The following is a 12,751-nucleotide window of genomic DNA, read 5'->3' on the forward strand; positions in this document are numbered from 1 at the left end:
CTTGAGCAGCGGCGGCCACTCGCGGTAACCCTCGGGGCAAGGGAAGCGGCGGCGCGCGGCTCCGCCGCCACTTGCGCGATAACCCCGGCGGCCGGATTAAAGCGCCGCCGGTAGGAGCAAGCAGCCGCGGAGCGGCTAATCCGGAAGCGCTTTCTCGGCCGCACGCCGCCACCGATCGAGGCCGGCCGGCCGGAATCGAAGGGTGAATCTGCAGGGACGGCCGATGCTGTCGTTCGGGCTCTTCTTCCCTCCCGCTGGCCAGAGGCCAGCCGGCCTTCTCGGAGAGACGTTAAGGCCCGCTTGACTGCCCGCCCGCAGAGACGCTGCAATGGTTCGCAGTTAACCCGAGATGCCGCCTTTAATGTTCGATCGCCGGTGTCTCAGATCGTTCGTGCGGGTGCTCTGCACTGGCGGTGCACCGCCATTAAATGAAAGTGGGACTTAAGGTCTTGCGGTATAAAGTGCGTCGGAGAAGTTGCGGTCACCGAACAAGAGCGGAGAAGTGGAACGAAGCGTGCGGCACTGCGGGGACACGGGGGCTGTAGTAAAAGCGCCCTTCTGCTACAGGATTTCGTAATTGCTTGTATGAAATCGCTTACGAGAACGGAAATCTGGGCGAGTTTGTAAGAATTCATCATAGAGCAGGTAGCGCAAAAAACACGGGAACACAGGAAAGCAACATAAACAATAGACGAGCGCTATCCGGTGCTCATGTTGCTTCTTGTGTCCCCGTATTTTTTGTGCTACCTGCTCTATGATGAAATCGCGGCTCTTCTTCAATCCGCTGTGATCGCGGAAATTACATACAAGCTTCTTGTTTCACGACGCTTTGAAGCTATCCTCGTCGCTTTCCTCAGCGGGACGTATTGTAAAGAAGGCGCTTAAAGAACGCCGCAGAATTACTCGGCGGAAGCGTCGTTCGAGCTCCATCTCCCGACGCACCGCGCGCCTGCAGTGTATATCGTCTCCTGTCCAGGAAGTCCAGAAGAGCGGGCCCAGGTGTCCGGCCAACCACTCGGAAGCCATCGGCGCGGGAGGAGGGGGCGACGGCCGAGGCGGCGGCGACAATCAGGGACCGCCCCCGCGGTGCTGCCCCATTAACGAGCCGTGACGACGTCCTTACGGCGTCCATTAGCGCAATCCACGCCGCCTCGAATGAAACGAGCGACCCCCATCTCTTCTTCTGCGCAGGGGTCACGCCGTGGCCCCAGCGAAGCTCTTCTTCTTCCTCCGCCGCCATTGTACGCGAGCAGGCGGACGCGGGAGTCGAACCTCTGCCGTGGAAGCCGGGTATACCGTGATGGAAGGCCGCCGTAATGACGGTCGCTGGCCGAGCATGCTGCGCCGCCGCTCATCGTGAAGCACGCGGGCTGCTGCAGGCCGACCTCCCCCCTTCTCTGCAAGCGCCACAACGGAAACGCGTCCGGAATGCCAGCGCCCGCTTTCTGCGTGCCGCCGACAGGACGACACGCCGCCGAGGCCGTCGTCGTCGTCTCACGCAGAAACGCGTTGAGGCATTCATTAAGCGGCCACGCGAGGTGACGCCGCGGTGACGCCTTTTGAGGTGACCGCAGAACCTCCCCGTGTCTAGATGTGGGCATCGATCGTCGCCCGCGTGCTAGCGAGTTGCCCTCCCTCGCACCTACATCACTTGGCCACCCCCATAACGCCGATGAGCCGCAGCAGCTCCATCAGATTGGAAGCCATGGTGCGTGGTGATAATAGCAATCACACGAGGAAAGGAGTGATCCGGTTACAATGTTATATATAACTGAAGTATGAGATTATTTACGAGATATAGTTACTGAAGGCGGAACAAGAACGATATGCCGATGAACGAGGAACCGACACCACTTCGTTCTCTTGAGCCACCCCAAGGAAACCTTTATCTGCGGCTGTTCTGTACCAATATGCTCAAGAAAGCTGCCCATATATTGGCGAACAGACCGTTCACTCGTAACAGAGATGCACGCGAAGGCATAGATGACCTCCGTCGCAAGGTACAAACGAGGACGTCGTTTAATATTAGAGGGCTTGCGCTCGCGGACTGGGCCTGACGTACAATATCCAAGAAAATAAAGTTGTGGTCGCGTGTGAACTCGTTTTAAGAAATAATTATTTTGACCACGAGCTCTGCCATTTTATTTCGTACGAAACGGCTTCCTCGACCGGGCATGCAGACACGCGAAATGCTTCCAAATGAGGCGTTGCCCAAGAGGAACGATAGAAAGTTTCGCACTCTATATAGTGTATACGGGAAAATCTGTTCTCTGCGGACAAACTTCAGTATAAACTCTTCATGAACATTTGGGATCCTAACTGTTCCCCCTTTCAACCTGAAAATTTCGTATCAACCCTGCGTGCCGATCAGAGGCCACCAACGCTCCGCAAAATTGGTCCCTTCCAAAGATACAACACCTATACTGTGCATGACAAAAAAAAAAAAAAACCTACAGTAGATGCGAAGTTCGCATAAAAGTTCAAAGTTTTGCGAAGTAACGGAGTCACGAAATAGGGACCCGCCCAATCCTCTAGCACTAACTGCAGTATCGACGACACAATTTCCGCAATAAATGCTTTATTCATTCATTCCCAGAACATCGACCCTATAGCGTAAAAAGAGGAATGCAGGTGTCGCTGCCGAGGAGCGATATGGTCGCTATATACGAACTTAAGTTCGTAGCAGAAGTTGCCAGCACAATATTAAATGGGACACAAAGACTACACTATTCATGATGTCCAGCGCAAAGTTTTGGATATAGCCAGGACATCAGACCTTCTTTGTCTGGTTTCCCGGCCATAACTAGCACTTTACCCAGGACCTGACTAAGAGTAGACAGAGGCTCTACAAACGCGGCTCACTTGACGCCATGGGCTACACGCATTAGGCAGGAACGAAAACAGCTAAGAGCATCAGAACGCAACCACCGTCGACGATGGACGGATCCGCACGACGTTCGTCCAGCTCCGACACCGCGCGAAGCTGGCAGCCGCGCTGCACGGAAGCTCGGCGGCCGCGTCCGAAGCTCGGGATGAGCGCGCGCGGGCACGCCAGGGTCAGGCGGCCGCTCTCCTTGGGACGGCGATCCTCGGCATCCCGCGATAAGAAGGGCGGCAGATTTATGGCGCGCACCGGCGGGCCTCCTCTCAGAGGTGGCCCCCTTTTATTGGCCCATAGCGTTCGTCCTTGCGCTTCCGCTTGGCGGCAGTGCGACGCAGCGGTCATTAATTGCGCTCCAAATCCCCGAGGTGAGCTCGTCCCCCCCGTCGGGGAAGGGGTCAGAAAAACGTCGAAACGCCACCAAACACGCTCGAAGCAGTGGCGCTTTAAATAAGGCAGAGGGATTGCGATTCGGACGCGCCAGCAGCGGCCTCGCCAAGCGGCGACCCTGCCGCCAGCGGGTCCGCCGTTGCCGCCCGCTGCGCGCCCGGCCAACGCCAGGCTGCAGCGCGGTAGCGGAGGCGGCCGCTCTCCCTTATCGGCCCGCGTCATCGACACAGATGCTCGTTCGTGTCAAATGGCTCGGTCGGGAGCCGCGGTGCGCGTGCTCCGACCTGGACGTCGGGCCGCCGCGGCGGGAGCGCCGTTATACAGACCGCGCCGAAATTCCGTGCAGCGCAGCCGAGGCTACGCCGATCGAGTTAGCCAATCAGCGACGAACGAGAGCAGAGCAGCTACACCACCTGTACTTGGCACGTCGCTAATCCTTGCATTCGGGATACCTGTTATTGATCAAAGATAGATGCACAACCGGGATGCCGAGAGATCCCTTTCTGGAGGGATGATACCAAGGACGACGCTCAGCCGTTAAATCCTCCCGTTTGCGGGTCCAGTTAACACGGATAGATTAGCGGCGGTGCAGAACGGACGCCCCGTTAGATAGCGCGTAAGAACGCCGTTTCCTACAGCTATCGCTCCTCATCAACTCGATGTGTAGCTTTCGCTGTGTTGCATGGTTTTAGCGAGGCGGAGCACTCGGGACACCCGCTGCGAGGCACTCCGCTGGGCCAATCGGTTACTTTCCTTTGAGCCTTTCAAAGAGCTTAGCGCAAGATTCCACGCTTGGAACTGGACGTTGGGAAGAAGTGCGTTCTCGCGGTTCGCCTGCAGCGGCGAGTACAATCGGCTACAGGCCTTCTGCTCTGCTGCTCATCTCGAGGTCGCGGACCCGACTCCCGAAAGCGGCGCAGCCGCGTTCAGATAGAGGGCGGAATGTGCAATGACACAGTGCTTTGGTGCACCCTATAAGCAAACAGCCCTGCATTTATTCAATGTAAGGACGATATCTTCATTCGTTCATTTATTGCAAACGACGCAAAAGAGCTAAGACAACGGGCAAAAAAAAAAAAAAAGATACTGTCGTCAAAGCTCGCGATGTCAGGTCGTGTTGTTGCGGGAACTTGAAGGCAGTGTTGACAGTCATCTTTCGTTTTACCGCCTTTTCCTGGCTAGCAAGCCTCCAATTACGATAAGAGCGACTTCTTTAGTGGAGCTAAAGAGCAATTTAATTTATAAATAGAGCTCATCTTATCTCTCTATAGTGTCTTCTTAAAGTCCTAAAATGTTCCAGCGGGTGACTGTACACTGCGTAAGAAAGCACATGTCATGCAGTGCGGTGCTTTCACTTTTGTCTTGCGCGCCTGCCGTAAGCGCCTCCTGAAATCACGTCAGTGCACTGGACAGAAAAGCATGCCAGCGTCATCAACTCAAACAAATTACTTCGCCCGCAAAGCCGGGCAGTCGTATGTACAGATGGAATACTCTCCTGTGTTCCCATTAACAGTGAGCGCACCGCACCGTATTCGCACGCTCTTATCAAGATGGAATGACAGCGGAGTGCTGTACAGCCGGATCGCGGCACACGCATCGGCTGCTTTGGGGATCGCGACCGTCCTGAAAAAAACACTCAGTCTTATACATTCGCATTCATTCTTACACATTATAAACCTACTTCAAAACTGATCAAAATCTCGAAAGGATATCCTCCACGCCCATATACACGTTCTGGTTTCGGGGACGCGATATCCGCGCCCCGAAGTTTCACAAACTGCTCGCGCGCATACGCAATCAGCAACGGACGACGCTTTTTGCACGGCCACGTATATATAAGCAGGAAGAGGCGCGCAGCCGATATTCAGGCCGAAAACTGCGCGGAAAAAAAAAGAGAGAAAGGAAGCGGTCAGCATATAGACCACCGCCGGAGCACCCCGGACTCGAAGAAATTAAAAGCCGTCACAGCGACGACCCGAACTGGTTCTCGGTCTATAACAACCGGGTGCAGTATACATGCCGCGGGCACGGAAGCGTGGTCTATAATGCCTGTGCGGCCGGTAGCGTGGTTGTAAATTTCGCGTTGGTAAAGCACGCTAAATAAAAGATATGCGTGCATGTCCTGCGTGGCCGTCGACTGCACGAGGAAGAAGAAGAAGCAGCAAAAAATACAAGCGCGTCCCGTAAAGCCTATATACTACGTCTCGCGAGAATAACAACAAAAACGTGGCACTAGAATTTAGTTTATACGGTGCGCCCACAGCAATAGGGAATGAACTGAGTATGGTTACGGTGCTCGACTGCTGACCCGAAGGTCGCGGGATCGAATCCTGGCCACGGCGGCCGCATTTTCGATGGAGGAAAAAATGTACTTAGATTGAGGTGCACGTTAAAAAACGCCAGGTGGTCGAAATTTTCGGAGCCCTCCACTATACGGCGTCTCTCATAATCATACCGTGGTTTTGGGACGTTAAACCCCAACAATTATTATTATTACTCCAGCCTGATGAGACAGAGTTCGTTATAGCAGACTGATTATTCTCCGTTTCCTACGTCAGCTGCAACGCTATGGAAGCTAACGAGACTTCTTGTAGTAAATGCGCTCGACCCAAGAAAAAGTTCACACATTTTACCACCCGTAATTTTTTTTTTTCTTTCGTTTTTAGGCTGACTAATACATGAAGACGCATTGTGCCTTGCAAATAAAGAAACCATGTCATTTATACGGTTGTCAATAGGTTGTTCTGGATCGCTTAGCGTCTCATCGCTCTCGTATCGTGGCCTCCGCAATTAGTTCCGGTAGCGCGCAGCCGGAGCCAATCGCGGAGGCCACATTTACAACGACCAAATCCAAGAGCGAGACGCGCAGACTTGCACATTTTGCTGACGACGAACTTCTCGCATACATCTTCCACAGCGTTGCACAGCGACGTATGCGACGGAGTATAATTTACGACGATAAGATAGCACGGAAGAGCGTGCGACTCAAATGAGCTGTGATAAGTTTCTGTCTTGCGCAAGGTGGTCTCTGGCGTACTACTTCACTGAGCAAAAAAGCATACGTACCAATGCTTTCGCCATAAAACCAATATTCTTCCTCGCCTGCGAATGTAACTTACGTACCGCCGGTTTAAACTTCGCATTGCCAGCTTTCGAGTGCATGCATTCACCGATTGCGACGTCCGAAAATAAGTTATTCACTGCAATGTATTCCTTTTTCTAAGCGACCTTGTCGTTCGTATATTTTTACTAGCGGGTGTACCGGTCCTTGCTCACAAACCGCCGCATCCGATCTATGTTGAAAAAGCCTTGCCGTACACTCTTAAAAAAAAAAAAAGAAAGATAGTAAAATGCTAGTAACTCAAGCACTTACTACCACCACGTCAACTTTACTATGTGTCGATAACGTTTTACTGCTACAGAAATATGTGAGAAGTAGTAAACATTGTCATTACTATTCAGCGTGTCAGGGTCAGTAAAGCTTACTATGCTTGCGTACGCGGCAGATTGGTGAAACGTTACTACCTCTACTGGTCGTAGACTGTTATGCTGCAATTGTGCCAGTCTTACGGGAAATTAAAATTTCATTGATTACGTCTGAATAACAGTTCCGCACTACGTCATGGCACACCTATACCAAAGCAGTGAGGTATAAGAATCAGGGTCCCAAACGCAGATTATATGACTAAGTTCATGGCAACTCAACGGCACATGTACAGTACACTCCAAAGCAGGGCTTATACATAGCCTTGGAGTTGCTTTAAAGCCTGTGTAGCGTCGAAAGTCTTGATATTGCGTTAAACCACTCGGCCACAGACCCATACAAGCTCCAGCACACTAACGGCACGCAACCGATACACAGCATTTACCGTTGGTGGTATACGCAGATCTCTGAGATGCTTCAGCGTGGCAGAGGCTTGTTTTTACTATCGCCCGCGAGATGGCGCAAAGTGACAACGGGCGCGCTTTGGCTTTCGCGTCATAGGTCACCTAGCCCGAATTTCGTCCTGCGGCTCCGTACTTTGGCCTACAGCGCGTGGTCGCCTGTGCTCGTGCGTTTGTCTCTAAGAAAGAGAGAGAGAGAAGGGGGGGGGGAGGTCAATAGATGGCTCACTGCCTTCCATGTTGTGTTCTCATCCTAATGTTTGCGTTGAAACCACAGCCCGCACGAAGCTCACTTCGCTCGCTGCAGCGGCCATGTTGGCTAAAGGAGTGAGCTGCTAGCCTTTCTTCGTATGAAATTCCGATTAGTTGCTGTCGCATTCATTGTTTCACCCCTGCGGCGAAGCTGTGACTTTTACCCTTTTATCTTTTAATATCCAAATGTCAATTAAAAACTACAAGTTACTGTCACGCTTTCCTTGGTTTCATATTGTTGTGCCTAATCAGAAACCGCAGTTCGCTTTGATGAGCTGGCTTCCTACTTTTTTCAAGCGTGGATGGGCTGAACAAGTTTTCCAGGCCCTGAATTTTCAGGAAACCGTGCCTCGACACCAACGGAAGAGGGGGGGTTCCACTATGGCCTATGCACATCCGCTTGCGGACGGCTCTCTTTGCGCTATAGATATACCCAGTTAGCGCCAGGGCTGCGATGAGGGCGCTGGTGGCGGTTTTTTTCGCAGCGCCGTCTGGGCAGAGTCTGACGCCTATATATAGCGTGGATTTGTAAGCAGAAAGAAAACATTTTACAGTAACAGTGAAGACTGCGAGGAGGGAGAAGGGCGGGATTGACAACTTGCTAGACACAAATTACACAGCACGGAGAGGACTAAAACTCGCAGGGTCCCTTACGCATTCGCCTAAGACGACTCCAAGACGAAAGCCTTCTTTTTCTTCTCATTCGGTTGTATTGACCCCCCCCCCCCCCCCCCGGCCCCGCCTCTGCAAGCTTTCTGCACACCGCATGGTATGCCTCTAGATCGGAGGCACTGCAAGCTTTCTGCGGCTCACGTGCCTCCGGGACCGGCCCACCAATGACCGAGCGACGATTTCGTGTGATCAAGCCATCGCGTAACGTCACATTACGTGACTTCACTATGGCGTCACAAATTTTGTCGATCTGCGACGTCGTGATGACGTTATCGCATTACGATGATTCTTGCGTCACTCGTGTTGACGCCGACAATCACTTTTCCGGTTCGATGAGGCATCTAAGGCTTTCGCCGGAATAAAGAGTTTGGTGGCACTATATCCGTCACTCTGATTCAAAAGGGGACGGTGCTCCTGTAAAATCCCTCTATTCTTCCTATATATCGAGGGAATACGGGGAAGTGATGCTCACCATTGTTGATGTCCGGCGAAGGTGCCGAGGAAGGCGGCGACGAAGGTGGCGTCGGCTGCTCGTCCAGCGGCAGCCCCCGGCCGGAGGAGGCCGCCGACGACCGACTCCGGCTGTTCACCGACAGGTCCACCGGCTCCAGCTGGATCGGAGCGCACGCCGCCTGCGAGCACGCACAGAGTTTGAACAAAACACGGCGCTTCTCACCTCGCATACTCTATATATCAGCGCATCGTTAGCTTAGCGCTCGCCGTTTCACATTTGCTGTGACTGTAGAAGAGGATTGATCGATAGAGGATTGCCAGCTGAGGATAGACCAACTGACATACGTTTCTAGGACGCCGCGTACAGTTTATATATAGACAATTACCATACTGCAGTCAAATACAAAAAATAATGTCCCCTATGCCTTCCTTGACTTGGATTCATTTGGCGTTTCTAACAAAGAAACGAGCCCCACGAAAAAAAAATTACCCTCCTTTCGTTCATATATGGTTAACGCTACGAGGCTCACGGGTACTGTGACGTTGCACAGACGCCAGGATGGCACCACCCTGGAAATACTCTTAAAAACACCTCGAGGACAAAAACAGGGGTCATCGGTACCAGGATCAGCCAACAGAATCGGCCTAGTGTTTGTCACACTGTGTCCGGAATCGATCGTCGCAGGCCGGACAGCCGGCCAAGTAAGTACAGATATGTAGGAAACAGCGACAGTTTTGAAATATTGCATGTGTATATATACATGCACACATAAACACACGCACGAACGTACAAAGGGTGGCTGACACTACCCCCAAAATATATATCTCTCTCTCCTTTGCCGCTCACCCATCTGCAAGTCCTTGGACCCGGTCCCAGCCGTATCCGTAGTCAGTCAGATATGCCTAAAGGGCGCTAGAGCACTACTTCATATCATATACGAAAGACTAACATGACACTGCATGAAAGACTAACATGACATGGCATCACAAGAACGTTGTTTGAGTCCCAAAGAACTGAGATTTAACGTTTCTTTTTTCTCATATTTCCTGCTGTTATGGGCCGTCGCGTGGAACAGCGGTTACGATGCTCGGCAGCTGACCCGAAAGTCGCAGGACCGAATTCCGGCCGCGGCGGTCGCATTTCTATGAAGGTGAAATGCCTCATAATCAAATCGTAGTTTTGTCATGTAAAACCCCGATAATTATTATTATTCTTGCTCTTACCCCAACCCCCAGTGCAGAGCAGCCAAGCGAAGTTAACCTCTTTGATCTCTCTTTTCTCTATAAAAAAAAAGACTTCCTTCTTCTGTCCATGGGCTTATTGATTCTCCTCACAGACTGCGCACTATAAGAGCTGCACGCCCAACTAAGGTCTCTTCTTTATGGATAGTTTATGTTACGCCGGCGCCAGCTCGATCTTTGCTCATTAAAATCCGCGGCCGCGCGAGGGAGGCGCCGAGTCGTAGATAGCTTCGCCACCACGACGTTCCCATCCTGGCCACAAGCGGACTGTATACACATACGTATCCCACACACGCACACGCGAAGGCGCGCACGCGGACCCGACCTCACGCGCCATCTGGCAAAGGTGTGTGCACACTATAAGAACGGTGCGTGGCGTATGCACCGGCGCAGGCGTGGCGCGTCTCCTCGGCTGGGCGGGGTGGAGCGATACGGGCGCGACCGCCGAGAACAGGTACAGAAGGCAGAGGAGCACAACCGCGGGGCGAGCTGCACTCGGCGGAGAAAGGCCGCCGACCACCACGAGAACCTGAAGCGAGAGCGCGCGCGCGCCCGCGGGATGTGCCGCCAAAGGTCGTGCCCCAAAGACGTGCTCCGAATGGCGACGACGCCAACGACGACGCAGCACCCCGAAGGACGCCTAATCCGCGTATATTTATTCCGCGCCCCGCTTATCGGAACCCCTGTAGGCCCCCGGAGACCGCGCCTCTTGTCACCGCGCCACCGATCGCTGCAAAGCCATGTGTGTGCCAACCCTCCCCCCCTTCCCGCTCAAGCCGCTTCACCTCAGGGTCCCGTCCAGGCGCACTGCTGTGACGCAAGGGACACACAGCAGCGCTGAGCGAGAGAGAACACACCCACAGACGCACGCAGGCATGCGCCCTTCCTCCTCTTCCTCTCCTCCTCACAAACCAATACGGCACGTCTTGCAGACCAATTCGGAGTGAACCGATCGCGATAAAAGAGTGAAGTGGTTTCCTTTTTAAGGTCGCCATCAAAGGCGGCGGCTTCATAACTGCATTAACCACACGCACACACACACGCAAACGCACGCGCGGATAGAAAAAAAAAAAAAAAAAACTTACTTCCTTGTGCACCCCGCGTGCGCGATGTGCATGCAGCGAACGCGACGCGCAGAAAAAAAAAACAACAAAAAAGAAGAAAACGCCTGCGGGCCCACTGACGACGTCACTGCGTTTCTCTCCATCCCTGTCGCCTCGCCGCCGCCGCCGCCGGGCATTTCCATGCAATGCCGGCGAGCGCACGGAAGCGTCGAAGCGCTGCTTTCAGAATGAGCGATGTGTGTAGAGCGCAGGTGCGCCCACTGAGCGTGCCATTTGAGGTCGCCTCGCATCCTCCCAGCGCACTTCGAATCACGCCGAGAGAACTATGTGCGCGATGAACGAAAGCGCTATACATGCTAACCACATATGGAGCGTTTCTCGTACATGGCTTCACGTCAGAGTCGCTTCCTCTGGCGTCGATCACGTGATCTGGCATCAGTTTACTTAACCGGTGGTACATGAAGCGAATGAACAGGTTGCACGAGCTTCGGCATCACTTAAAACAACAGAAGGAGTAGCTAAGGTATAAGAGAGAGCGCGCTCTAGTGCGGCGGTGACTCAAGTCGTGCGAGTTATTTAACCTGTACCGCTTCGTCCTAATCAAAACGTGAAGCCGCGTCAACGAACGAGAAAAAAAGGGGAAGACCAAAGAAGAAAACCGTTCCATTTGGTCGAGTGTTGAATGTAGCGGGAACATTCAGAACAATGGTCAAGCAGCAACAAAGTTGGCAGTGCGTCTCTTTTTCTTTTTTTTTCCCCTTTTAGCGTTGTACCAGAGTCCTTCAATGCTTATACGTAACGTTTCCTTACGTTCATGCCCAGCTATGTCAAAGTATTAGAAACACCTTCCAAAGAACAACAACAACAAACGACGAATCGTGCTATTTTATACATATAAAAAAGCAGCCGGCAGAGAGCTGCTACATCGCCTTGTTTGTCTTTGAGACAAGTGAAGTCACTCATGCCATCGCATCTAGTTCACTATATATCGCATGTTTGACATGCAGGCATGCATGTACTATCCGGTATATGCCATGCTAATGAAACGTATATTCAGGAATATTCAATGCATGACCTATACATATACATTTACGTTCATGACACACTAGCGTGATGCCATACCAATTTTGGTATATATCCATTTAACAAAACGGCCGGAAGCGCACCATGACAGTGGCATGCAAATCATGTCGTACATGACATGCATGTCATGATATTCATGTTATCACCTCCGATTTACGTTCATCATACAGTCTCATCACGCAATACCAATTTTGGCGTACATCAAGCGAGCGAAATGGCCACGAGGGCAGCATAAGCGTAGAACGTAAATCATGTCGTACATGACTTGCATGTCATGAATTTCATGTTATCATGTGTCACGTTCGTCATACAGAAATGTCTCATCACCAGTTTTGGTATGTATCCATTATTTAAACGGCCACGAGCGCCCCGAGACCATGTAATGTAAATCATACTGTACATGACATGCTTGTCACAATTTGCACATTAGGACCTGTCATTTGTGTTCGTCATACACTATTGTCACTCCATGCCAATTTCGGTATATATATATATATATATATATATATATATATATATATATATATATATATATATATATATATATATATAAAATTAACGAAACGGCCGCAAGAGCCCCAAGACCGTGGCATGCAAATCATGATGTTCGTGACATGCATATCATGATTTTCATGTTATGACCTGTCATTTATGTTTGTAATACAGGCATGTTATGTCATAACAATTTTGGTATACATCCCATTAGTCGTAGGCGGCTAGAGATAGACAGATAGATACGCTCAAAGTCGCAGAAGTTCGCTAAGAAATGTTTCGCATTTAAATGTGTATGAGTCATGAGGCGCCGCGCTACGATGCAGAAAAGTACGTT

General features: G+C 51.6%; 1 protein-coding gene across 1 annotated transcript in view; it reads right to left on the reverse strand.

Moving 5' to 3' along the window:
• LOC119382884 (Krueppel-like factor 3) overlaps window positions 1–12,751 on the reverse strand; it is a 169,089-nt gene that overhangs the window by 98,945 nt on the left and 57,393 nt on the right. The window contains exon 3 of the mRNA XM_037650778.2: window positions 8,553–8,712. Within this exon, the coding sequence (XP_037506706.1) occupies window positions 8,553–8,712 (160 nt within the window). The remainder of the gene's footprint in view (window positions 1–8,552; window positions 8,713–12,751) is intronic.

This window comes from Rhipicephalus sanguineus, chromosome 2 (genome assembly GCF_013339695.2).
Source record: "Rhipicephalus sanguineus isolate Rsan-2018 chromosome 2, BIME_Rsan_1.4, whole genome shotgun sequence".
In the NCBI taxonomy this organism is placed as follows: domain Eukaryota; kingdom Metazoa; phylum Arthropoda; class Arachnida; order Ixodida; family Ixodidae; genus Rhipicephalus; species Rhipicephalus sanguineus.